The 23693-nt window shown below is 41.0% G+C and overlaps 2 protein-coding genes across 9 annotated transcripts in view; both read right to left on the bottom strand.

Annotated features, from left to right (window-relative positions):
- The window catches only part of LOC107273386, a 17333-nt gene extending 3398 nt beyond the window's left edge, over positions 1-13935 (bottom strand). For 4 of the 8 annotated variants that reach the window (XR_003061525.1, XR_003061528.1, XR_003061529.1 and 1 more), the window contains exons 1-4: positions 5150-5269; positions 5027-5070; positions 4655-4815; positions 4082-4217 (exon numbers count right to left, since the gene is read on the bottom strand). The gene's annotated coding sequence lies outside the window, so the exon portion shown is untranslated. Of the gene's footprint in view, positions 1-4081; positions 4218-4317; positions 4554-4654; positions 4841-5026; positions 5071-5149; positions 5300-13790 lie in introns of those variants that run through there. The other 4 variants (XR_003061527.1, XR_003061526.1, XR_003061530.1 and 1 more) reach the window with 4 other exon arrangements.
- A 3121-nt stretch (positions 13936-17056) lies between these two features.
- Positions 17057-23408, bottom strand: LOC107273385 (transcription factor AP-1). The gene has a single exon (XM_015751539.2). The coding sequence runs from the start codon at positions 22449-22451 to the stop codon at positions 21645-21647; it is 807 nt and encodes a 268-aa protein (XP_015607025.1). The 5' UTR covers positions 22452-23408; the 3' UTR covers positions 17057-21644.
- Between the last annotated feature and the right edge of the window lie 285 nt (positions 23409-23693).

Here is a 23693-nt window from a genome sequence, read left to right as displayed (position 1 = left end):
CTTGGAAATTGCTTATTTTAGAATTTTTTTTTTTTTTCAAATAATCCACCAACCAACTCTCGATATGCTTCGTTCTCGCGAAATGTATAAAAAAAAAAAATTAAAATTTTTGTAATTGACTATTTTCCAAAATTACAGCGTCATACATTAATCATTATCAAAATTTCTTATTGACGTGGATATATATATTTTTTTTTACCACCCGTGGTACCCGTCACCGACGTCTCAAAGGATACTGCAGACTATCAATGAGCACGTGCGCGCAAGTGACAGAAGTTATTGCCTGTCAAAATGGGGGAAAAAAACAGGAACGAAAAAGAAAGATAAAGCCGGTTGAGATACACTGTTGCCGGGGCAGGATGTGGGAGGCGAATGTCAAGGCTAACTTGAGCCGTTTCGTTCGGGAGTCCCCGTTGCCCCCACCCCCTAATCAGAAAAGTGAGGGGGGGTGATAAGAGGAGGGAGGGGAAAGAAAGCCGCTGGTCCAAGATACTTTGTGATTTTATTACTGGCCATTCTCATCCTTACTATATATATATATATATCGACCGTTAAAGATAACACCGTTACGTAAGGGGATGCAATTTTGATTTTCTAAATGGAATCCGACAAATTATACGTGCGGAGGATATAGCCATGATTACAGTTGGGGACGAAATTAGTGACATTAGTTTTATGACACCAGGGAACCAGTCGATCAGACGTACAGCGAAGAGGGTGCTTTTGAGTGGTGGTAAAAATTTTGGGAAAAAAAATTTTTTTCTACATACCCCACGTAATATGCAGAATCCACTGTGTGCATTTCATGAATGTCATTAGGAATTATCATCGATCGCGTCAGCGCGAACGGCGGCTTTTCTTTGATGTTGCAAAAAGCTCTTGCCACGCTACGTACGTATACAAAAACGCGTATATACATATATACGACCCAATGATATATATATATATATATACGACCCAATGATGAAATCAATGAACGCAACCGGCGATCCTATCGTCGTTGAAAACACAATCGATCATGGGAACCTGTTTCTCTGCACGGATCCGAGAAAACATAATGACACGTAATGATATTATTAGCGTGGACTCGTAATACCACTATTTATAAAGTATTATGGTACCGATCTTTATCTGACAATACATAACGAACGAGAACCTCGTCGTGAAGATTAAAGCCAGGATTGACACTGGGGCCCATCATGGGATTCCGGACACTTACGGTCCGCCATGCGGGAACGCTTATATAGAAATTGCTGCTATATTATAAATTCCACTGGGATATAACCAGCTGGGGCTCAGTGCTTTATTAGATTACATTTAATAAAGCGAAGAAGTGGCGAGACGTTTTTTTTTTTTTTTTTTTTTAAAATACATCCTTAACCGGGAAAACTTTTTCCCCCGAAAATCTCAATGAGGGGTATTAATACGTTTTATAAAAAAAAAAAATTTTATATACTAAAAAAAATTTGATCGTCCAAAAAAATAGCGTTGGAGCTGAAATGTATTGGGGATAAATATTAATAATAATAATAAATTAAATTACTAACAACGAAATTTTCCTCGTTGATCCGAGGGCCGTTTCAAATAGCGTCACGTTTTACGTAGGCACCGGTAGAAAGCACTATCAGGCAATAGTCCAGAACGAGAAGCATGAACTATGCAGGTGAGGTTAGAAAGAAAATTCTCTGGAATATGATAAGGATCCGTTTGGCTCTCCGAAAGCCATTAAGGTGGCTCCACAGTAGCGGAAGGCTTTTAGGTTAGCGCCATTTTACGATTTGGAAGCCTTGGTAACGTAGGTATATGGTACTTGTACTTAAAAAGTATATGGGCTAGACGGGGGTACGGAAAGATTTAGTAATAATCTGTCTCGTGGTGCGCGGATCTTCTTTACCGACCGAGCATACACGGGGAACGCGTAAAACATGGCTAAAATAAGGTTAAGCCACGTTCAAGTGTTACTTTCGTATGATTGCCGTGTTGGCTCCAGTTGGGCGGCCGACACAGTTATGCCGTAAGTAGCTGTGACACTGGTATATATATATACATATGCTATACCGGGTGTCCTTAACGTACGGTAATGAATGGAAAAAAAAAAATACATAAATTTACTAAATTTCGCATAGCTCGCCGAGCGCGCTAAGGTGGGATTGTAAGAAAAATTGAAAATAAAAAATATTTGTCCAGGTTAACCGTTAATTGTAAAACAGAAAAGAGACACCCGTTAGATTGTCATCTGTAAAATGTGTCCATCGACCCGTTAAAAGATCTGTCGTCTGGATTTATACGCGAGGCACGTTATCTTTGGTGTATAATTATTGATCGGAAACTAAAAAGACACCCCTTATAAGTCCTTTTCGATACAGCCACGAAAGTTTCATCCTCCAAGTTACTAACTGTGCGACACAACACTGTTGAAGATAATTCTACCATATAATTAAATAGATATACGTATATCTGCTTGATGCGTGAGTGTATGTATTTACGTATATATGCAGTTATACTGATACACCGTGTAGAGACGAACAGGACGACCCGTCCGCCAGGCTAACTACAGACAAGCAGTGACGATCATCCATTTGATCGTTATTAAAAATTTTAATAAAAGATTAGCGAGTATAATATTTTGCAAGAATAGTAAAAATAAAAAAAAAACTCAAAGTCACGTCAATATACCAAATAATAATTGCTCGAGGTTGGTACAGTGTATAGTAAGAAAAAAAAATATATATATATAAATATGGGAACCGATAGTTGCACTTGAGAATACTCGAGCATAGTGTATACGCAGTGAAGTTTTTGAACGCGTTACGTTCCTGAATTTACGAGGTTAGGAACGACGGCGAGACGGGTACGAGGGAGCCGTAGACGCGGCGCCGGGCGTCCCGACGCCCAGACACATAGGGGCCGCACGCACGTTGACCGTGAACCAGTGGATGCGGTGTGGGAGATGTACTTGGCGCTCCTATGGTGTTTTAAGGGCGAGTGGGTTGTGCACTTCTCTGAAAGGAATTCATGGGGTTGATTTTGTCGAACTCAGCGGCGCCCCCCCTGTTTATGGAGAAAGTGTAAAAGTTTTTCGAGTATTCACCATGGGAGACAAAGGGATGTTCCATGGGGGTCGATGCCGTGTAATGGGGGGGGGCTCTCTTCCCCTGATCCCCGCCTATCTTGTACTGCACTGTACTAAAGCATTTCCCTCTGGCCATTATGGGGGTATACGACGATCGATATGCTCATGGGGTTCGCTCTTGGATCCCCATTGCCAACCCCCCGAGGAATTAGGAATTCTTAGGTAGCAGGGGAACGGCGATATTTATTCTGTGGTATGGGGTTGGAAAGACCCCAATCGTTCTGCTAGATAGGTATGGCGTCTATGGGGGTCACTGTATTGCCCTAGCAACACACTCTGATGTGTACTGAGCATCCCCATAGGATTTAAATGTGTACAGACAGATCTACATAGGTATAGAGATGTATGGGATACAGTGTAGGGTTTGGCTTTTATATATATGGTCTGTGTACTACCGCCCCATGGATTCTAGTGCGAATATAGAACACTGAATGCACACCATTGTCTATCCTCAAACTATAATCTTATGAGGTCAGGTACTTGATCCTATTGATGGATTTGAGTTTTGATAAAATAGGACACCCCATAGCTAGACAATGCTTGCTGTGGGATACCTTACGAACTCGCCATAAGAAAAGAATGCCTAACCACCAGGTAGCCAAGATAGTTTTTGCGTTGTTATATAACATTTCTTCCTGGTTGTCCATGTGCTCGACGAGTGTATAGCCAATGGTCAGTATTAAACGCTGTAATTGATATGAGACTCTTCTATTAGCATAGGAACAAGTTTTCGTAATTTTAATGTCGTCCTAAAAATTTTGCCAAACTTTTTACATTGTCTGACCAGCCATTTGGATTCGCAGAGCGGATATTTCATTTATCGATCCACTTCCGGTCGGTCTCAGGGGAAGCCCAGGAAGGTTAAGGAGCGTCTATGGGGCTGCTTACTCAAAAAACATTCTGCCTCTAGATTTACAGATAATTACACTAAAGTTTAAATTAACATACCTGAGTTAGCAGAACGAACTTCTTGACTTATAGAAAATGTGTTCAGCGGACTGCAAGGCGTCGCAGCGTTCACGTTAATACCTACGTAATACCCACGTTAATACCGTATCAGGAATCATTCAGCTGACGGATTAATCTAAAAAAAAGAAATCGAGTAACGCAAGTCAAAAATTTTTAATACAGATCGAAAGTCTTAAGAAATATGGACAATAATTAACGGACTCGGTGTGACTTACAGATATCACTGTGGTGTCGTGAAGATCGCAGAAGAAACGGCGTGAATATAAAATGAACGACAAAAAAAGATATACGCATAGGGCGGTAAGCCGTGAGGATCACGGATGTGGCAAGAGAAATGACACAAAAAGATAACAGCCGACGTGGCGTCGGCGCCGCACGCGTGAATCACGCTTTGTGAAAAATAAACGGCAAGGCGTCGTGTCAGGCGGCGTCGACCCTTAATCGCGGTCGACTATTGCGTAAAGAAATTAATCACATTGAAAATCATAAAATATCGTCATTCTTAAACTTTTGAGCACAATTCGACTTGAGGTAAATAAAACGAAATCATACCTGGGTGGCCCAAGTCTTTCCTTTGTTTCCTTTGTGCTTTTCATAGATTCCTCGCAGCTCCCACTCAATTGGAACGCCATAGCTTATATACAATCGACGCTGTCTATCCGTACCGTGTTCGTGCATAGGAACATCATCCTCTGGGTGACATTCCACAGCGCCTAGTTATCAGACTGTTTTGAAAAGCTGTCAAGAAAACAGTCAACGCTAAGAGACACACACTAATCACGATCCTACGGTTGCGTTAGCACAAAGAATACCCTGATTGATTTGACAGAACGACGTTACGCCTACGTAACCTCAAAAGCGAACAATTTCAAACCCAGTTATATCCAGGAAATACGGATAAAAAATAGAAAAATAAGTACACACCGCATAAAATGATCCAGAATGTCACTGTTTTCGCAGAATCTAACCTAAAACATCAGAATGCTATCGTCACTGAGATAAATACTGTCACGTAAATATCTATTGGTTTCCTATCCCGTAACGTACTTGCAATCAGTGTTTTCTAAGTCATCCTTAGCTGGTTGCTCGTGGTATAATTTTGTACCAGAGAGCAAACAGGTGCTGCGATGACTGTATCCAGGGTGCAGAGTCGTACCGATGTATGTGAGTAAACAGTAAATATATATATATATATATTCGTGTACGTGGATGATATATGTACCATATACTTTCATGAAGCACGCGTGAGTACGGATATTCAAACTCAAACGTAAACGTAGCGTCGCAACAGGCATGGGATTCGTATTATGAACGCACGAGAGCGAGGCTAACCGAAGTTAACCGAGGTTAACCGAAGCACGTGTTCGCTAGTAAACGTAGGTAGACACGGATACTAGAGAAGGCGACTTGAATCTGCTTTGCCAGACAGCGGGGCCCAGTGCGAGACTTTCGGCTTAAAGTCACGTACACACCAAATGCCAGTATTCTAAACAGTACGAGGTATCACAACTACGGGATTGAAACACGTGACTAAAGTCGTTGGCGTAAGTACCTTGAAACTTGGTCGAGAGTGGCGCTGGGCTACACGTCTCAGCCAATAACAGGCTCGAACGAAAATTTTCAATATTCACGCGTAGACTGCTGGAAGACGTATTTTGCTTAGCTCGTATATTATTGTAGACTTTGTGAGCAAGCCTTTATCTTTCTTGGACTCGAACGTGTCGCGAAGGCTAGAAAAAGCATCGTTGCGCAAGCCACTGACCAGGGTGGAAATAAAGTGTGTTATGGAACCTTTAGGGTTATTTTGATTATCTTTAACGAAATCCAACAAGATGGCCGACAGCCAATCGTCAGAAGAGAATCTGTTTCCCTTACGCAGTGCCTGGAGGGGTCTTGTCGTCGATTTAAAAAGGTAAATTTCAATATAATATTTAAGATCAGCATGAAATGGGTAACGAAACGTCGGTAACTGTGTAACGCGATATTTCCAGCCGGATTTAACGAATCTCGCGGGCTATTGGCAAATTGGCGTAATGCCAAATGGGATAAGCGTGACGCGTGCGCGCCCGTGAAAGCCATTTCGACGTTACATATATAAATATACACGTGCATATAGATACGTGTGAACGAGCGCGAAGTTGCGTGATCGTCTTGCACAAATTTACAATGGAAAATCCGCTGAAAATTTCGTTAATTATAAACAGCGGACTGGAAGCAGTTTTTCGTTAACATCTATTACGCTCGAGGATAACTTTTTTTTCGTGTTCGCCGATGCTTAACGTTCGTCTGCATTTCAGGTTAGGTTCGCTGAGTTTAAGGTTGGGTTGGGTGCGCTCACACTGGAGCAAGGTTACGCAAGAAAATAGCCCATGCTACGTTTCAAATGGGAATTGTAATTAAAAATGGCCGTAAAGTTGTTTACCGTGTTGTAACGTTATACTGACCGTGTGAATTAGGTTTTGTTCTGCTTATAGGATCTTTGATATTCAAATTTGAATTCTTACCGCTGATATCGTTTTTGAATTATTTTCGTAACCGGATGCGTGATTGTATAATCTTTCTTTTTCTTTAAATACAAATTTCACCATGTATATATTTATACGATATAAACAGAACGTTTCTTCCTGTTTCTGTACACGTGCATAAATATATATACGCATAATAGAGCGGCGCTTCGATATACGTATACCTGCTGCGTACATTAATTTGCGTTATAAATATAATTTATCTTTGTGACTTAATGGTAAATAGGTAGAGAGCACGTGTACAAACTCATGCGTATATGTATCAAATAATCATCATTGCTTGCTGAGTAATTGCATAGGTATTCTTTTTATCATGAATAATAACAATTTTATTTTCGCATTTTTAAAGAGAAGCGCTCCCACCTATTACCACATGCGTACCGTGTACGTGGAATTACACGCTGTCATTAAATTCAAATATTTAAAATAGTCCTCGGTATTTCCTCATTAAAGTGCAGAACGATAATCGAAGATCCTTATACCGGGTTGGCTTGTCCGAGGATTTTGAAATTGGCGCGCATATATTCCATGGCCTTCCATGCCTTATTCGGTATCCCCGGTGATTGCGCAATACTTACCGATCCTCGACGAATCTCCACGATGATTTATTAATGGCCACAAGGTACCCTGAGACCGGTTTTCCGCAAAGCTTCTTCCTTTACTGTACTAATGACTATAAAATTGGGTCTCAAGGATTTTTTTTACTTTTACCTTCCTTACCTTTTTAATTAAGAAAATATACATATATATATATATACATAGAGAGAGGAAAAGAGTAATATATGGGAAAGTTATAGCAGCGCGCATGCGCAGTTGCATTTTTACTCGAAGCGCCTTTGCGCGCGTTATTTGAAATTTAATATCGGTAAAAGCGCCACGCCTTTTTTTTGGTTTTAAATATCAGTCGGTTTTAAATATCAGTCGCATCAGTCGTTGTCTTTGCTAGAAATTTATGCAGCTTTGCTTTTCCCACTTTTGAATGCCCGTTAGTTTAAAAAAAGAAAAAAAATGCTAGGAACTCTTTTAACAAGTAGACGTGTTTCAAAATGCGAAATGTGTTTGTGATTTTGTGTGTATTGTATATATATATATGCTTTGAGAGAATCAGCTATTCAGCTCTTCAGAGTAATGAGCTCTCGCATTGCGAAATGTTCAAATAAACACACGCATATAGGAGAATATGAGAAGCGACGAAATGTCAGCGTGTGAATAGTAGCGCGAGAAAAAAAAGATTATTTAAAAACTAAAACAAGAAATATTATTTTTATCGCAATGCTGATTTTTGATCCAACTAAAATTTCCCTAATTAATCGTGATTCCTATCGCTGCTGATACTGTCTGTACGTCTTAGCCTTTAGCAGTGCAAAGCCTTCTTAGTCGGTAGCAGTTAATCAGCACATACTCTACTAAGTATTCATATATATACATGTTCAAGCCAAAAGTCAGTATCGTTGACATCGGAACTCATACGTAGTTGAGAATAGTTCCTATTAGGTTTACTGACGTACACACGTATATTTAACTATACGCATATCAGACGCGAAAGATATCTACTATACCAGCCGCGGTTGCGCACAAGGAATCTTTTGAAAACCACCTGTTGCCACGTGTAAGCTTCGAAGCGGTCACGCTACACGCACAATATTTTTTCAAGATCGATTAGCCGATCATTAGCTGAGAAAGTGGATAAGGCGACAGAAAGAATTGAAAATAACCAGGGAAACCACCTGTTGCACTCGCCATAGAGAACTCTGGAAAATCCAGACTAAGCGCGTACAAATATGCGAGAGACGCAGTACGTCGGCAGTACTGAAAATAGCCGCGCGTCAACAATGTATAAGCATCGAGTATGCAGTCGGGACTGATATGCTCGTATATCGTTCGCATGAGATTCTTTGTCTTATCTGCTTGTCCACAATGTTAACGCATCGAGAGCCATTAGGTGCCACAGGAAGGTAATGCTGAATTTGGCTACGTAAGAACCGAGTGAAATTCTTTCAGTAAATGCTCAGCGTACAAAGGAGTGGTTCTTTGGTGGAAAATAGAAAAAAAAAACAAAAAAATGACAAAAGAAGGAAAGGCAGAAGCAAGAAAGAAAAGCATAGGAAAACAAGAGAGGATTAAAAAAAGTAATCGTTTCAAGAATGCCTTCGCTAATTAAATGGAAGAACAAGAGAGATATGACTCCACGAGGAAAAACACACAACGGCTCTCTCGCGCGTCGTCAATTCAATTCGTGCAACAACCCCGTGCGACTCACGCGCGGACCACGTGCGCACCCGGGTGGCAGTTAGCAATCCAAAGCCCGCGGACCACCTGCGGCCGGATCTTTGTCGTGGGCTGCGCGCGCATCGGCGACGTCTCGCGCGTGCGCAGTGGAGCTCGCGCGTGCCCCGCGCAGCCTCGTCTCGAATTCCAAAGAGAACAGCGCGCCTCGCTGCCAACCGGAGACGGCCGAAGACGCAAATAGACTCCTCTGTTTAGATTTCAGAGGCGAAAAACTTTCTGCCGCCATACAGCGGGGCTAATACGATTATTAGACTCTAACGGATTCGCACGACTCACGCAGTGCCGATCGTCGGAGGCCGTATGCTACGTACGTATCTCTCTTACGCGAGTGACCTAGGAGGAACGGTGGATCATTGTATGCTTTTTTTTTTCTATTCTATTTCCGTACTTCCTCAATTACGTATAATAAAGTAATACAGATAGCTCGTCAAGTTTTGGGCGACCAAAACACATCTCGGTACAGAAGTAAACTGGGCCACGGTTCCTTCGTGACGACTCATTGGGAACCAGATGCCCACTGACTTCTTGGATCCATCCGAAATAGCTGTCTATTTATCAAGCCCCCAACGCTTTGCGAGTATCTGGCCTAACCTCACTTTCCGATAGAGGGTGGGCTGCGATTGGTCGACAGTCGCGGGATATTCGCCTAGCGCCGACGGAAGGTAACGGAGTGATTTTTATACGCGAATTTTCCAACCGCCTTCCTTCGGTATCCCGGGTCTAATGGCCGGACGCGATAGGACGCAGTGTTATTTTGTTAATTGAAAATCGACGCCTCGGGCTATTTGGCAACGTTACAAGTTATCTCTGACGTATTCAGGGATTTCCTCACTGGTCCTCCTCTCTGCACTGTGTTATACTTTTAATCTTTAATCCGCAATCTTTCTTTCTTTCTTTTTTTTTTCTCCTAATTTCAGTACCTTTGCTCGACACTTATTTCACTCTTATCTTGATCCCCGTAGTACCAACTGTCATGGCCGACATTGTTTACCGTACTTTATCGCATACCGGACAGAAGTATGCTGCCTTTTGTTTTCATATTCTCCGGGTGAAAACAAACAAGCAAATCGTACGCGTACGCACTTACGACGCCGCGTAAGAGAAGCGCAAGAGGGATATACATATGTATGTGCCTAGTGGGAAGTCTCTTCTTATTACGCTAATAAGAGAAACAAGAAACGCCAGAGTGCGCTCCAGTAACACAAGCTGCTGGTTGTTTGGCGTCGATCCAACTTTCCTGCGACACTGACTGATTTATCGCGAGGAAATCCTGACCGGCTTTGTGTACCGAATCGACTCGTTTTCGACGAGGCCAACAACTGCGCTCTCGCTGCGTCGTCCAAGCCTGTCCCATGCCGTTCAATCCCACGGTAATTCTATCGACGATCGTAAACAGCTGTCATTCGCGCAACAATGAATCTGAATATTTGTTCGTTCTTGTCGAATTAAATAAAAAAAAAAAAAAAAAAAAAAAAAAAAAAAAAAAAAAAAAAAAAAAAAAAAAGTACGGTAAATCGAACAACAAAGAATATCACGAACTCTCATAACTTAACTAAACAAATTGTCACGTGACACTAATGTATTTTAGGTATACAGGAAAATCATTGTTATCGTTGCTACACATTTGAGCCTATGGACAGCCTTCTCATATGCGTACATATTACACCCACTTATACCTTGTGTCTCGTTAATCGGTATCTACCTAGGATTGTCAGGCATTTCAATCGCATTACCATAAATGATTATCGGTCCAATTAAACGTTGCTAATTTACGTAAAACTTCCTAGACTCGTTTACACGACGTAGCCTTTGCCTTTTCTTGCACTTTTCCTGCAGTGGCAATGCCATGGCGGGGCTTGTTGATGATTGCGCGATCAATGTAAAAAAAAAAAATAGGCAATACGTACACGAGTCACGTAGTCGCGTACACGTAGTCAGGAATGGAACAGGTTTGAGACCGTTCGAGGATTTTGTCTCTGTCGTTTCGTCTATAGCGAAGAAACCTAAGCCTACATTTATTTTTAATATTCTAACTCCGTGTGTTCGTAGATCCAGTCAAGGATTTGCATACTCGGGTACAGTACGAATAAAAATTTTTCGCTTTTTTTTTCTTCATACTTCCCATAAAGAAAAATCGTCGCTCGTCCATCGCCTTTGTTTCCCAGGGACTCTCGGCAATGCGGCCGCTTACGTGCGAACTGCGCAGCGAGTTAATCTCGGTAAAAGATAAGAGAGTCGCAAGTTGAGAAGCCAGAGGGACGCTTGGTGGGGATAAAGGATTCCAGTGGGGACGAACGGACCGAGAGGGGAACGCGGGGAGCGGGGAAGATAATTTTAAGGGGAAGGGGCAATACCGGAGCACGTGGTTAAAGCCTAGGTCAACTCGTGTGCAAGTAGCGTCTACCCTTCGTTTCGTATCAAGCAGAGAGATACACCGAAAGCTAATGGGTGTCTGATGTGTGCGGATATACGAGTGCGCATGCGCAGCCGTTGGAGATGTTTACCATGAAATACTACGGGTTATCCCCGGTCCTGTGTATTTAATACGGGCTAACAACGTAGTCCCAGTATCCAGGAATAATATCTGTGGTCGCTGTGGGTTATGCTCGACGTTTGACTTTCGGAAGAATGAAATTTGAAAAAAATTTTCGAAAAGAAAGAATAACGTAGTCCCAGTATCCAGGAATAATATCTGTGCTCACTGTGGGTTATTTTCGACGTTTGACTTTTGGGTAGATTCAAATTTGAAAGATTTTCCCGCCTTGGCATTTATACATTTTTTTTTATCGTATCGTGCGATAACTTTTTTTTACTGACAAAACGGCCTTCGATTTTCTTTCTTATCTGGCGAGACATGTCCTGCCATAATTCACATCTTACTCAGCGATTCCGAACAAAGCCTACTTCGAAATCTCTGTTTGACCAAGGAGCACGTAACTCGACTCGGGACTTGCCTTATCTAATGTAAACTTCAACTATTCTTTGTCGTGCGGATACGGTTGGGACTTGCAAAACCTCGCCTAAAATGGGTCTGTAGACTTTCCGGCTTCGAGGGACAGGGACGTAGGCTGCGTCGAGCGGACCCTGGGTCATCGGATAGCTTTGGTTTGTTGTGATTTAGAGAAAATGTTTTTTTTTTTGAAAAAAAAATCTCAGCGATTTACTATTCTTTCTTCTTGGCGTCATAGTTTAAATCTATCATGATGTATTTTTCATAGTTATCGGACGGCGTCATGGTTACTATTAATGATGATTTGTACCTCCTGCAATCACGTGGAATACCTGGCACACTGCCACTTTGTGGGTTAGGTTATGTTAATGTTGGGTTAGGTGCTAGCAGCATGTAAAATACTTGCGCAATACAGCGGAAAACTGTTTCGTTCGTTTCTTTTGGGATTCTTGACGCGGCGCTTTGTCATTGGTTAATTCAGTTTCGACGGTCACTCGAGGTTAGGTTTTCGTCCTATTGGCAATTTGCCGTGAGAAAATTTGAAAAAACCATGCCGTCAAATTGTGCAAAGTCGTGGCCAATGATTTTTGTGGTTTTGCCAATTCCTTCACGAATTTTCACGTAGATCCCATCGATCTTGTATGTGGATCGATGAGAGATCGATAAATTACTTGAAATTATTTTAGTGGAAAATTAATATTTCGTTTGAAACAATGAAACGCAACGCGTAATATCAAGAGGACCAAATCGTGTCAACAGCCCAGGGCCGGATGGTGCTACGAATAAATACAAAAGCCGGATGAAGAATTTACATATGAAAATTGGAAACCTACTTTCTGATCTTCACTTAGGTACAGGGCACGCGTACTGCATATCTATCACAGTTGCATTATGCAGCTGCACATTTGCATCCGAATGACTTTATCTCTCGAGGAAATATATATATATGCATAAGCTGACCAGGATTTAATTGGATCGTAGAAACACGCATCCAAAGGATGAATTTCTAAAGGTATAAACGACGCGACACAAAGCCCTCATTAACATACATCGAGAAATTCTCGAGTGTCGCTTCGTGCATCTGTAGAAATTTCAATCGACATTAATATCCGTTAAAAGAATAAAAAAAAAGCATAACGAGTATTCATTTACGAAAAATTTATATCGTTAAAAAAATTTTGAAACTTTTTTTTTTTTAATGGTACTGTATCTACCTTTTGTACCCAAAAGTACAGTACGAGGCAAAAATCCTTATGAGACCTCTCTGTACGCTGTATACGACTTACAGGTTAGATCTCGGCCTAACTTATGCACCGTACTGTACTTCAGTACGTATCTAAACTCTACAGTAGTTCCGTACCGAAAACGCAATACGTACACGCACAATCAAGATAAGTCACTTCCATTGTACGTACGGCCGTGCCTTTCGGGGGCCTCATTTACAGCAGCTCCTTTAACACCACTCCCATGTCTATTTTAGGCGTTTCGTCGTAACGCGAGATCTACTTTAGATTTTTAATTTAAATTACCCGCCACTTTTATCTCCTTCCTCCATACGAGCCGTCCAGAAATACATATTTCATACGTCAACGCACGTGGTTTCCCATAAGCGTCAGAGACAATCCAGCAAGTATTTTCCTTTAAGAGGAATTCTGCGGTTGCCGCATTACAGATTGCACATCGTGGAAACTATGTCCTTGGCCTCGTTTCAATTTTTCCCCTTATTTTCCACTTTCGAGGTTAACCCCCTTCTTTTTCTTCTCTATCGACCAAGAATACAGTCGATACGGTACAAAGGCGATAAATCAGTAATTTCATATTGAAAAAAAAAATTATTATTAATAAATCCCCCATACGCCAAACATTCTCATGAAATTCTGTCGTATGGTCAATCGATCCCAGCGCCATACTCGATTTCTTGTACCATTCAATGCAGATTTCCTTTGTCCCATTATGCTTCCAGCAATGAATTCCACTATATATATATACACAACGTACAAACTCCATTATGACAGTCTTCGGCAGTCTTTCGCGTGCACTCTTTGTTTACACACGCATTCCACCGAATACACGTACCGCGGTCTGGAGACCAAGGCGATACTAGACACAAGCAAGCTAGACCTAATCCCACCTAACCTAACCTAACCTAACACGCACAACTGTCCAAGCCGTACGTGTAGCACTTATCAGCATCACAAAGCACAGCCGCTTGGTTGGCCTACATAATCCCACGCCTCGTCAGCCATTAAACTTTAAACCAAATTGCGTTCGAATTGTTTACACGCCTATTTACATGAACAATTTTACATTCAAAAGACAAATTTATAATATGCATTTGTATTCGTAGTCCGAGGCTATCGAGGCCAGTAAATCGTTCTTTGTCACAGGGTTCAAAGAGGAGCCTATAGGTGTCAGTCCTGTTTTACCGAGGAGGCCATAACGATATATAAAAAGGCCGATACACATGTATCTTTTTTTGAATGCTTATACCCAGAGTGCCAAGTGCAGCTTGTGGACGTTAATGAAAAAGTCAAAAACCTCTCGAGCCTTTTCGACCAATTAGAGAGCTACGCTCTGTTATCGCTACCGTGTTGGATAGAATACCGATAAGAGCGTTTCTACGAAAACAATGAAACTTATTTTGACTTTTTCCTTTTTTAATTCATACGTAACTTTTGAAACGACGAACAATTAGGTACCTTTTTTTGTTTCGTTTGATTTTCATAATAAATCTTACGTCACGTCATTGTACGTTTTAATTGTTGGGTCATGTGATTTTGTATTTTCCTTGGTTCTGTTGTATGGTTTATTATTTTTTTTTCTAAGTTCTCTCTCTCTCTCTTGGATTCTGTACTGCTACAAAACCTTCTGTTCAAGGCTAGGAACGCTAGTCACACGATACCGGATACGAAACTCCAATGAATCGGGCTTCTGTTGGCTGTTACGTAAGGCCTTCCTGTTTCCAAAGGTTTACATTTCGCGCACCGCGCTTTTAGCTTCTTTATCGTGCGCGCGCACGTCACGTGATCTGTGCTACGGGTAATACGATAAAGTGCCGAATTTTCGGGGAGATGATGGGTTATAAAAAGCATAAAGAGGAGTCTCGGAGATCAGAATGATTTTATAATAAATGAAATATACCAGGCATATCTATGTAATTACGTAAAAATTTATTTCTCGGCCATTGTGCAAGCACCCTTATTACGTTGCTCTCTTTGGATTTTAGGTTAGGTTGTCAAACAACTCGTGGCTCGAAAGCGAGGCCTGACTTCGCTTTCTAACGAGCATGATAAATGCCGGAACGGCCGTTGTAAAATTTTAAATCTCACTCGAATTCCCGCCAATTTCATATCCAGCCTTTCCTCACCGACGGCTGTCAGTTTTGCAGTCGCGACGAAGGTACGATATTTCGAATTCGATGGACTGTCGAAAACTCAAGGTAAGTACACAAACGCACGTTCGTATCAGAAGACTAATATTATCATTGGCAATTACTTTTTTTTTTTATCTAAAATATACACTAATTTTTATATTACTTTACATGAAAAATATTAATCTCCAATTTCATACATTTCCAACGACACGCGTCGTTCCTGCTTCGTTGCTACATGCACACCTGACCTACGTCTCGTCTAACATAACCAAGAAATTCTTCTAAGCGCGATTAGATCCTCAGCCAGTTCTTCCCAGTGGACTGTTCCAAACATTCCAGTAGTGCCAAGGTAAACGGTAGGAAAAACAACAAGCAGTACCTTCACGCCACTGCAACCAACGTTAGCGGTCGTCCTCAACCTGACACCAAGGTCCCATTAACGTCTTTTTTTCATCGCCTTCCCCATCGCGGCCACACACAGCGCATACACGAGTCAGCGCATGCGCGTAAAAAAAATATGCCAAGAATCGTCATCCAGGAAGCTTAGACGGATTTTAAAAAATATTATCGTGAGGTAAATTTTTCAAAATTTTTTTTTTTAATTACTATCAAAAATGTTATTCTTATGTAACTTTTTTTTTTCACCTTTTTTTTTTCACCTTTTTTTTTTTTTTTTTTTTTTTCCAGTACCTTCGCCAAACCTATTTTTTTTATTTATCCTCCAATCTCGCCTGGCTGTCTACGAAGCCGGCAGAAAAATCTAATTAAGGCTCACACCATTTTTTCCCTTTTTTTTTTTTTTTTTTTTTTCCAGTACCTTCGCCAAACCTATTTTTTTTATTTATCCTCCAATCTCGCCTGGCTGTCTACGAAGCCGGCAGAAAAATCTAATTAAGGCTCACACCAATTAACGATCGGTACCTCGCGCGATTCTTCGCTTTACGCGTTAACTTAGCCCGAGCTGTGAAATACCTATATTTATACAACGCGTTTTATGTATACGGCTATTTCAATAGCATCTACAGTAACGAACGTTGGCAACACAGAAATATATACCAATTAGCATTTACGGAACGCGCAAAAGACACTGTCCATATAGCGGGTGGTTGTTTAATAGACCGTAACCTATAATAACTAGTAATAGGTGATAAAATTAACGCCCGGTTTAATAAAAAATATATTTTACATTTACTTACGTACAATATTACCGTCGTAACATTACGCGGACACCCGGTACGTGACTGATCGGCAAGTTCACGTGGTTCGTTATTTTCGATTTTGTATTTCAATCGCTAATAGAAAAGCGATACACGCCCACCGTATTCCATTTTGAAATCGTCATTACTACTTTGTGTCGTATTATTTTCATTTTGATTCCGTCTTTTTTTTTTCGCTATCCGTGACCTCTCACTTCTTGTACCAACGTATATCGGCAATCGTATAGTATATGCTCTATCGATATATATTAAGTTTCTTTGTACCGCCGTATGCTGTACTTACGTATACAAACTCTTAATGTAAATACGTAAAAGGAGCTACGCGGAAACGTCGTGTGTCGAAATAAAATGGAATACGTTTGCATAACTTAGGTATCTTCTTAGCGCGACTGTACGTGTTGTGTGGAAGTGTTTGTATACTTATATCAGTCGTGTAATATTGCTGTGTATATATATATATATATATTCGTAGTTGGATATATTTACCGTTTAGGAGGGAGTGGTAAAGTTACAGTCTATGTGCGAAAGAAACTTTTTGGATTTACGTGGATGCTGGTTATTTGCATGATTTTTAATTGCATTTGAATTTGACGTTATCAGAATTGTATAGTGAATTTATTGTATCGTCAGGTTGCGGCATTGTTTTTGGTATTATTTATTTATTTTTTTTTTTCGAAAGCCGAAAGGTATAGAAATACGTCATGGAATGTCAAATATTGTACAGTCGATTTCCTGCCCTGTCATGCAAACAGACTGGCCAACCCAGATTGGTAATCTCTTGGCAGTCTGGAGTACTTAAGACGGTTCAACGTACCGATGCTGATATCGAGAAATTTGGTAAATATTTTTTTCGGGTAAACTAAGACAGAATTTAAAGAATAACGAAAAGTGGGACGGAGTCAGTGATGGGATCGTTAGTGGATGTAATAAAAATGAAGTAGACTGGGTTTTATTCGTGGAGTAAAAAAAGTTGGAGATTTGTAATAATGAAACAGAATTTTTTTTTAAAAAACACGACTAATTTTTATCACGAAATTATTATTTGCTCGCGAAACGAGATACGAGGAGGAAACAAAGGCTGGAGAGGTGATGCCGATAGGCGGCGAGGAGGAGTGTTTGTTATTCGCTTGATAAGTCCCATTCGATAGCCGACCAAGCAAGGCCTGCTGATAAGATATTGATAATAAGCGATATGTAGATGGACCAGGCACTACGTGATCTAAAAAATGTCGAGTCTCCGTTAGGAATCGATATCCAATTTTTGATTCTATTTGCAATCCTTATAACGAATTTGGAAATTGAAAGACTGTGAGATAAGGTAGAAAATTTTTTAAAAAGTTCAGGGGACTCTATTACACTGTTAGACATAGGGATATGGCCCCTGGATCTGAAATTGATATTGTCTGAATCAGCCTGTAGGATGCAGTAGTATGGTCCAATGATAAAAGAGTCTTCTTGGCCCTTATAAAAGATGAAAATAAAAAATTACCTCATAAAGATGATTTGACATACCCACTATGGTATCCATCACTGACTAGACGTATACATATGTGTACGGACAATAGACCAACTATGCGCATAAGATTTAAGGCATGCGAGTATGTTTGAAAGGTGAAACGAAATAAGAATTATGGCCTTGTTGGATGAGTGCATAAATAACAAAATGGTGTCGAGCAACAACGGCGGGTTTTAAAATGTGGTTAACGGTACTTCGGACGTCGGTAGGTAACCGCGTTGGCGTCTTGAGAATGTAAAAAAGAATATACCAAAATTTTAGGCTCCCTTTTCGCACGTCTTTGGTGAATGTAGAAAAAGAATATTATAAAAATTTATTTTTTTTTTCCCTTGACTTCGATCGCGTTTTATTTGTTGTAGTTAAAAATTTTTTTTAGAAAATTATTTTTCAAACAATTTTTTTCAATCTTCCGTCACGACGAGGGTCAGGGCCCCGAATTATGCTGGGCACGCTACTGCATTTCTGCCGGTGAAAGTTTTCAGACCTCCCCACTTTCGAAAATACGCGCGCATTATTTCGCTTGTTTACCGAGCGGCTGTCCATGATAATTATTATCAGTTTTACGGATCTCGACCAAATCGCCATTGGTACCATTGCGTGTAACGTGCGCGCGCGCCTAACGTAGAAGCATCGCGATGAAGACGTTAACGGTCATTTTCAAAATTCAAATTTTAAACTCCATTTAGATCCATCATAGATAAATCCCACGAACAATATTATCTCCGGGCAAAAAAAGGAAAACGTAAAAGATAATGACGACATTCTTTAATTATCTAACAGTTAAAAATATTTTCGCAAAAACATTACGGACCAGCAACGAACGCCAAGACGCGTACCACGTGCGCGGGATAGTTTCTGGTAAGAAATTTTTCTCAATTGTGGTAATTGGCTAATTGTCATAATTAACTGAACGAGATATTAATCGAGCAAAATTACGGTAGGATTCTCTGGTGAAGATAAATTTAAAATTCGTTATTACATATACTTTTTTTTATCTCTACTTAAATCGACCTTCGTACCTTCCCGTTATTTATTGTTTACCAAATTTTTGGCTTCTTCGCCGCAACTGCTCGGTTTTAATTTATGGCTGCGATATTGATTTACGGCGTATCTACTACACTAACGACTAGTATATAATAGCTTATGGCAATTTGGAAGACGGTCAGGGCCGGGGATAGGCATAGAGGGACCCAGGTATAATATTAACAAGGAACGAAACTGATACGGATAATCTTTACGAGTGGAAAATGGCGCACGAATGACAATAAACACCAAAAAGTTTTTGTATAATATATTGAAATTTATTTTTTTTTCATGGTATTTCGTTCAAAAATAAAATTATTCGTAAAAAAAGATTTCTCCGCCTTCTCGGTATACAACATATAACACATATACATATATATCTATACATGCGTTATATGTGTATGTATATATATATATATATATATATATATTTATAATCATTACATTATATAATATAGCAATATTTACTCTCGTTATTCAATAAGGTTATGTTACTCTATATGCGTGTAATCGTAATCATCATTATCATCGTCTTCATTATAATAATCCTCATTATCGTCTTATCACTATAGTCTAATGGGGTTTTTTCTCGCTTACGTGCTAAATCACATGTTTTTTTTTACTTTCAATTCACACTCTCAAACTCTCATACATTTTTTTCACAAGTTTCTCGCGCTCTCGGTTTCTTCGCTCTTTTACTTTCGTCCTTTTCGTATAACTACCCCTCTCTGTCTATCTCATTCCGTCGCGATCCATTCAAACGTCATTCAAATACATACTCTCGTATTATAACTAATATTTATCAGTAACGCTAGCGCTTATATTGTTATCTTATAATCGTTAATCGCCACGGCGTCGTCGTCGCGACGTCTAATTTGGAAGGTGATGCAAAGCGGATCGAAAGAATGTTCGCGATAAATTAGGAGGGTAAAAAGAAGACGGGAATAAAAAATTTTAAGTTTCGACCAAATGGGTACGAGGGTACCCTGAATCAAAAAATAATTATAAATATTTCATCGACCAATTAAAAAAAAAAAAGTGAAATTTACCATTTTTCTTTAGCAAAAGGCACACACTGTATTTTCACATACGAGCTACTACTTGAGGATTCGAGATCTTTTTTTTTTTCTTCACATCCTTCACTATCCTCTCCCTCCGTCGTAATCTCGATTATCAACGCGAGTCCATCCTGACCTGCCAATACAGTTTGACTGTATTGTCGGAATGGAAGGAATTGGAGAGACAGCGAGGAAGATATTAAAAAAAAAAAAGGACAGATGTACCAACGTGACTAACGTTCACTTCTATCAGCTTACGGCTACTAGTGGCACGCACACGTTATATAATTCGCCGTGCGTAAGCGCACCGTGTTAAAAAAAAGAAAACCGTAGCCACACGTAGAGGCACACTTGGACGAGGAAAAAAAATCGTTCCGCTTGTATGATTCGAATTTTAAATTCTCCACGAAGAGTGTAGGCGAATAGTAAAAACGTGAGAAAAGAGTAACTGATAAAAAAATTTTGACAGCTGTCAACGAGCGTTACTGTCAAAAAGCACGTGGCCGCATGCCGTAATAATATTAAACGTCTGTCGTCTGTGCATATATGCGTAATGCGCCTATATAATCACGGCATATATACGCACCTGACAGTGCGTATGCTCGGTTAAGAATAAAAAATAATAATAATTATACGTTTAGCGCGTGTCCTCCTCTTGGTTGTCTAATATAAATTACGAGGGCATATTGGACAGGACTAGATGCACAAATGATGATACGAAACCTCTAAGATTACAGTAGACAGTAATATTTAAAAAAAAAAAAAAAGAAAAAAAACAGAGCAACAGTAGAGATAAAGAAAAGTCAATTAGAGAAGATACGAATAAACAAAGATGTACGCGGAAAACAATTAAACGAGAGAATAAGTATAATAAAAGAGGATGATGATAAAAAATACACTCATAGTCTCTCTCTCCACTCTCCTTCTTAATAATTAGGAAAAGAATAAAAGTGTTTCGTTCGAAAGCGATTTCTCTCTCTCTCTCTCTCCCCCCCCCCCCGCCCCTCATTGCCAAAGGAACGTTTGGCTCTTATCGTTTGTTTGGCGCATGCGCCAATTTTCCAGTTCTCCAAAATGGCCGACGGCGCCTCCCACCTTCGAGACTGCTTCCCCACTCCATGGAGCCAGACGATACCTCCCGGCATTCCTTCTGCACTAGAAACTATCCCGACTGAAGATTTTGCCGTGTCGAACGTCACGTATGCGTTCAGGTATTATGCGCAGAAAAGTAAAGGCTCACCAGCCCTCTCCGGTTCACTCGATGTTACGTCCAGTGAATTACTGTCATGGCCACGGCACGTCCAAGGCACTCTTTCCCTCTCATGTTAAATCTACATTTCCCATAATCGATTTGCAGACGATAAAAAATGTCTTCGATCGCCTCCCCCTCGGCACTGACTCCTTGGGCTAGACACTCAAACGGCTTGCTTTAACAAGAAGTACGTTAGAGACACATCAGAACGAGATTCTATGTCTTGTTGCGCAAGAGTTCCTTCTCTTTCCGTATGGGCCGCACTCCTTCGAAGAAGCATATTGTTTACATCAACGCGTCATTATCAGAGGATTGATAGTGGTCCACGGTCGATCAAACTCAAAAAGGTGCAGGTACCGTGATTATTTGGCATCCTGAGTGCACGTGGTCCATAACTTGTTCTTTGAGACGGCACACGTGTTCCTTAAGCTTGTGAACGACACCGCTCAGCTCGGAATTCTCGTTCTTAAGAAGCTTGACCTTGTCTTCCAACCTAGAGATTCGTTCCAGCTTGCGCCTTCTGCACTTCGAGGCGGCGACACGATTCCTCTGCCTCTTCCTCTCGAGCTTTATCCGCTCTTGACTTTCCATGTCGATAGGCGACATGGGTGGTGAACTGGAAACACTAGGAACAGTCTGAGGTTCGTCCTTGATCTGCACCAGACCCTGACTAAGGGACTCGGTGCTCTGGACACTGCCTGGGGGTTCCAGGGTGGTGTAGGTAGCCCCATGGATGCTGCCAGGTTCCTGAGAACTGTCAGAATGATGAAGCTCGTTAAGGGCGTCGACGAAACCTCTGGCGTACAGTTCCTGCTCTTCGGTGACAGTCTTGGGAAAGAGAATTTGCGTCGTGGGTGTTGGCATCGTCGTCACCAGGCCATTCTGCTGAGAGATTATCAGCCTTTCCAGCTCTGGTGAGCCCAGCTTCAACATGTTGAGATCGGGTGAACTCAAGACCGGAGCTGCGTTGTTCAGAGCTGGCGGTAAAGGCCCTAACCTTGGCCTCTTGGCCTGAGGTTGACGCTGTCCGCCGTTGAGGTCCAGGGTGAGGTTCCTCTTGAGCTGACCCACGTTCTCACGATTTGTCGTCCCGTAGACGGCTGTCTCCTCGTAGAAGGTCGGCTCCATAGCGTGGCTACGCACCATCGGTGTCCTCGCTGTTGATCACCAGGAAGCAAGAACGCCTTTCTCTTCAAGATTCTTCAAAATTTTCGCGCCTCAATCAACAGAGTGACCAACGTCACCACTAGGTTCAAATGTCTCTTCACAGATAACAGTATAACTCTCTTATGAAATATCAAACAACAAAAAAAAAGGAGTTCTCACAATTATTGCAGCACCTTATCACTGGCCAATAAAATTCGATACGCTCTCCAAGAAATTGCCACACTCCCTCAGTCTGTCTCATTAACTGATTTCACGTTTATGATCTCAGTTACATAACTCGAGGAACCGCAAACGGACGCATGATATAGAAAATTCAAAATTCTCTACCACTCTCTTGCATTGTACATAGAACGTATTAAGAATTAAAAACAAAATTATTCACTCACGCTCTTCTACACACTATGATCCGTGATAAATCCCAGAAAAATATTATTAAGTTCGTCTCGAAACCAGCCGCGGTTTCCGATAACGTTAACTCTATCCTCGTGCGACGTAAATATATCACATAAGGATTGTCCCTCGATGCTTCTAAACGATTGTCAAGAACAATTCAGTCGTGCTCCTGATAAGCGGTACCATCTCGCACCGCTGTCAACACAACAATGACTCACGACACCAAACAGTATAAACAGAACAGCAGTAGTAACAGGCAGAGAGACTCGCGCACCTCGTGAGAAAAACCTCTAGGCACTTTGCTTCAGTTTTCCTAGTTATATTTTTGCTTAACGCGAGGCGAGAGCCCGTCCACACGCCACAGAGTCTCGGCAACTTGTGAACACCCAACTAAACCTACAGCCTTATATCCTGTGACTCAGAAGAGCTAAAAATAACGATGTCATCACCGTCGGAGACGCCGATTGGCCGGCGGTGGCGTCACTTCTTGGCTGTTATTGGTCGGCTCGTCAGCGCTACTAGGAAATGCCAGACGCATGCGCTTAAACGTCAATCTAAGTGGAGGGAGAGTTTGAACGCCGCTAACGGGCTGCAGCCTACTACTGTCTCCTCTCTATAGGTATACTATATTATATTGGCGCGAGACTCGACCGAGTCTCTTGATAGATTCTACAGTATACGGCGTACTCTCTATACTTTGTGCAGCTCTACACTACAGTTTGTGCAGCCTCTCCCTGTTATACACTTACAACACCACGGTCTCTCTACACTTGGGATTTGTTATATTATGTTACGGATATGTCAAGTTAGAGGTTATGCATACTTTTC

The sequence above is a fragment of the Cephus cinctus genome, unplaced genomic scaffold (assembly GCF_000341935.2).
Source record: "Cephus cinctus unplaced genomic scaffold, Ccin1 Ccin1_scaffold1583, whole genome shotgun sequence".
Lineage (NCBI taxonomy): Eukaryota > Metazoa > Arthropoda > Insecta > Hymenoptera > Cephidae > Cephus > Cephus cinctus.
The sequence above is the reverse complement of the archived record's forward strand: the minus strand, read 5'-3'. Positions and strand labels throughout refer to the sequence as shown.

What these genes read in the sequence shown, in the direction of transcription:
- LOC107273385 (XM_015751539.2), bottom strand. Translation starts at nt 22,451, where the DNA reads ATGGTGCGTAGCCACGCTATGGAGCCGACCTTCTACGAGGAGACAGCC.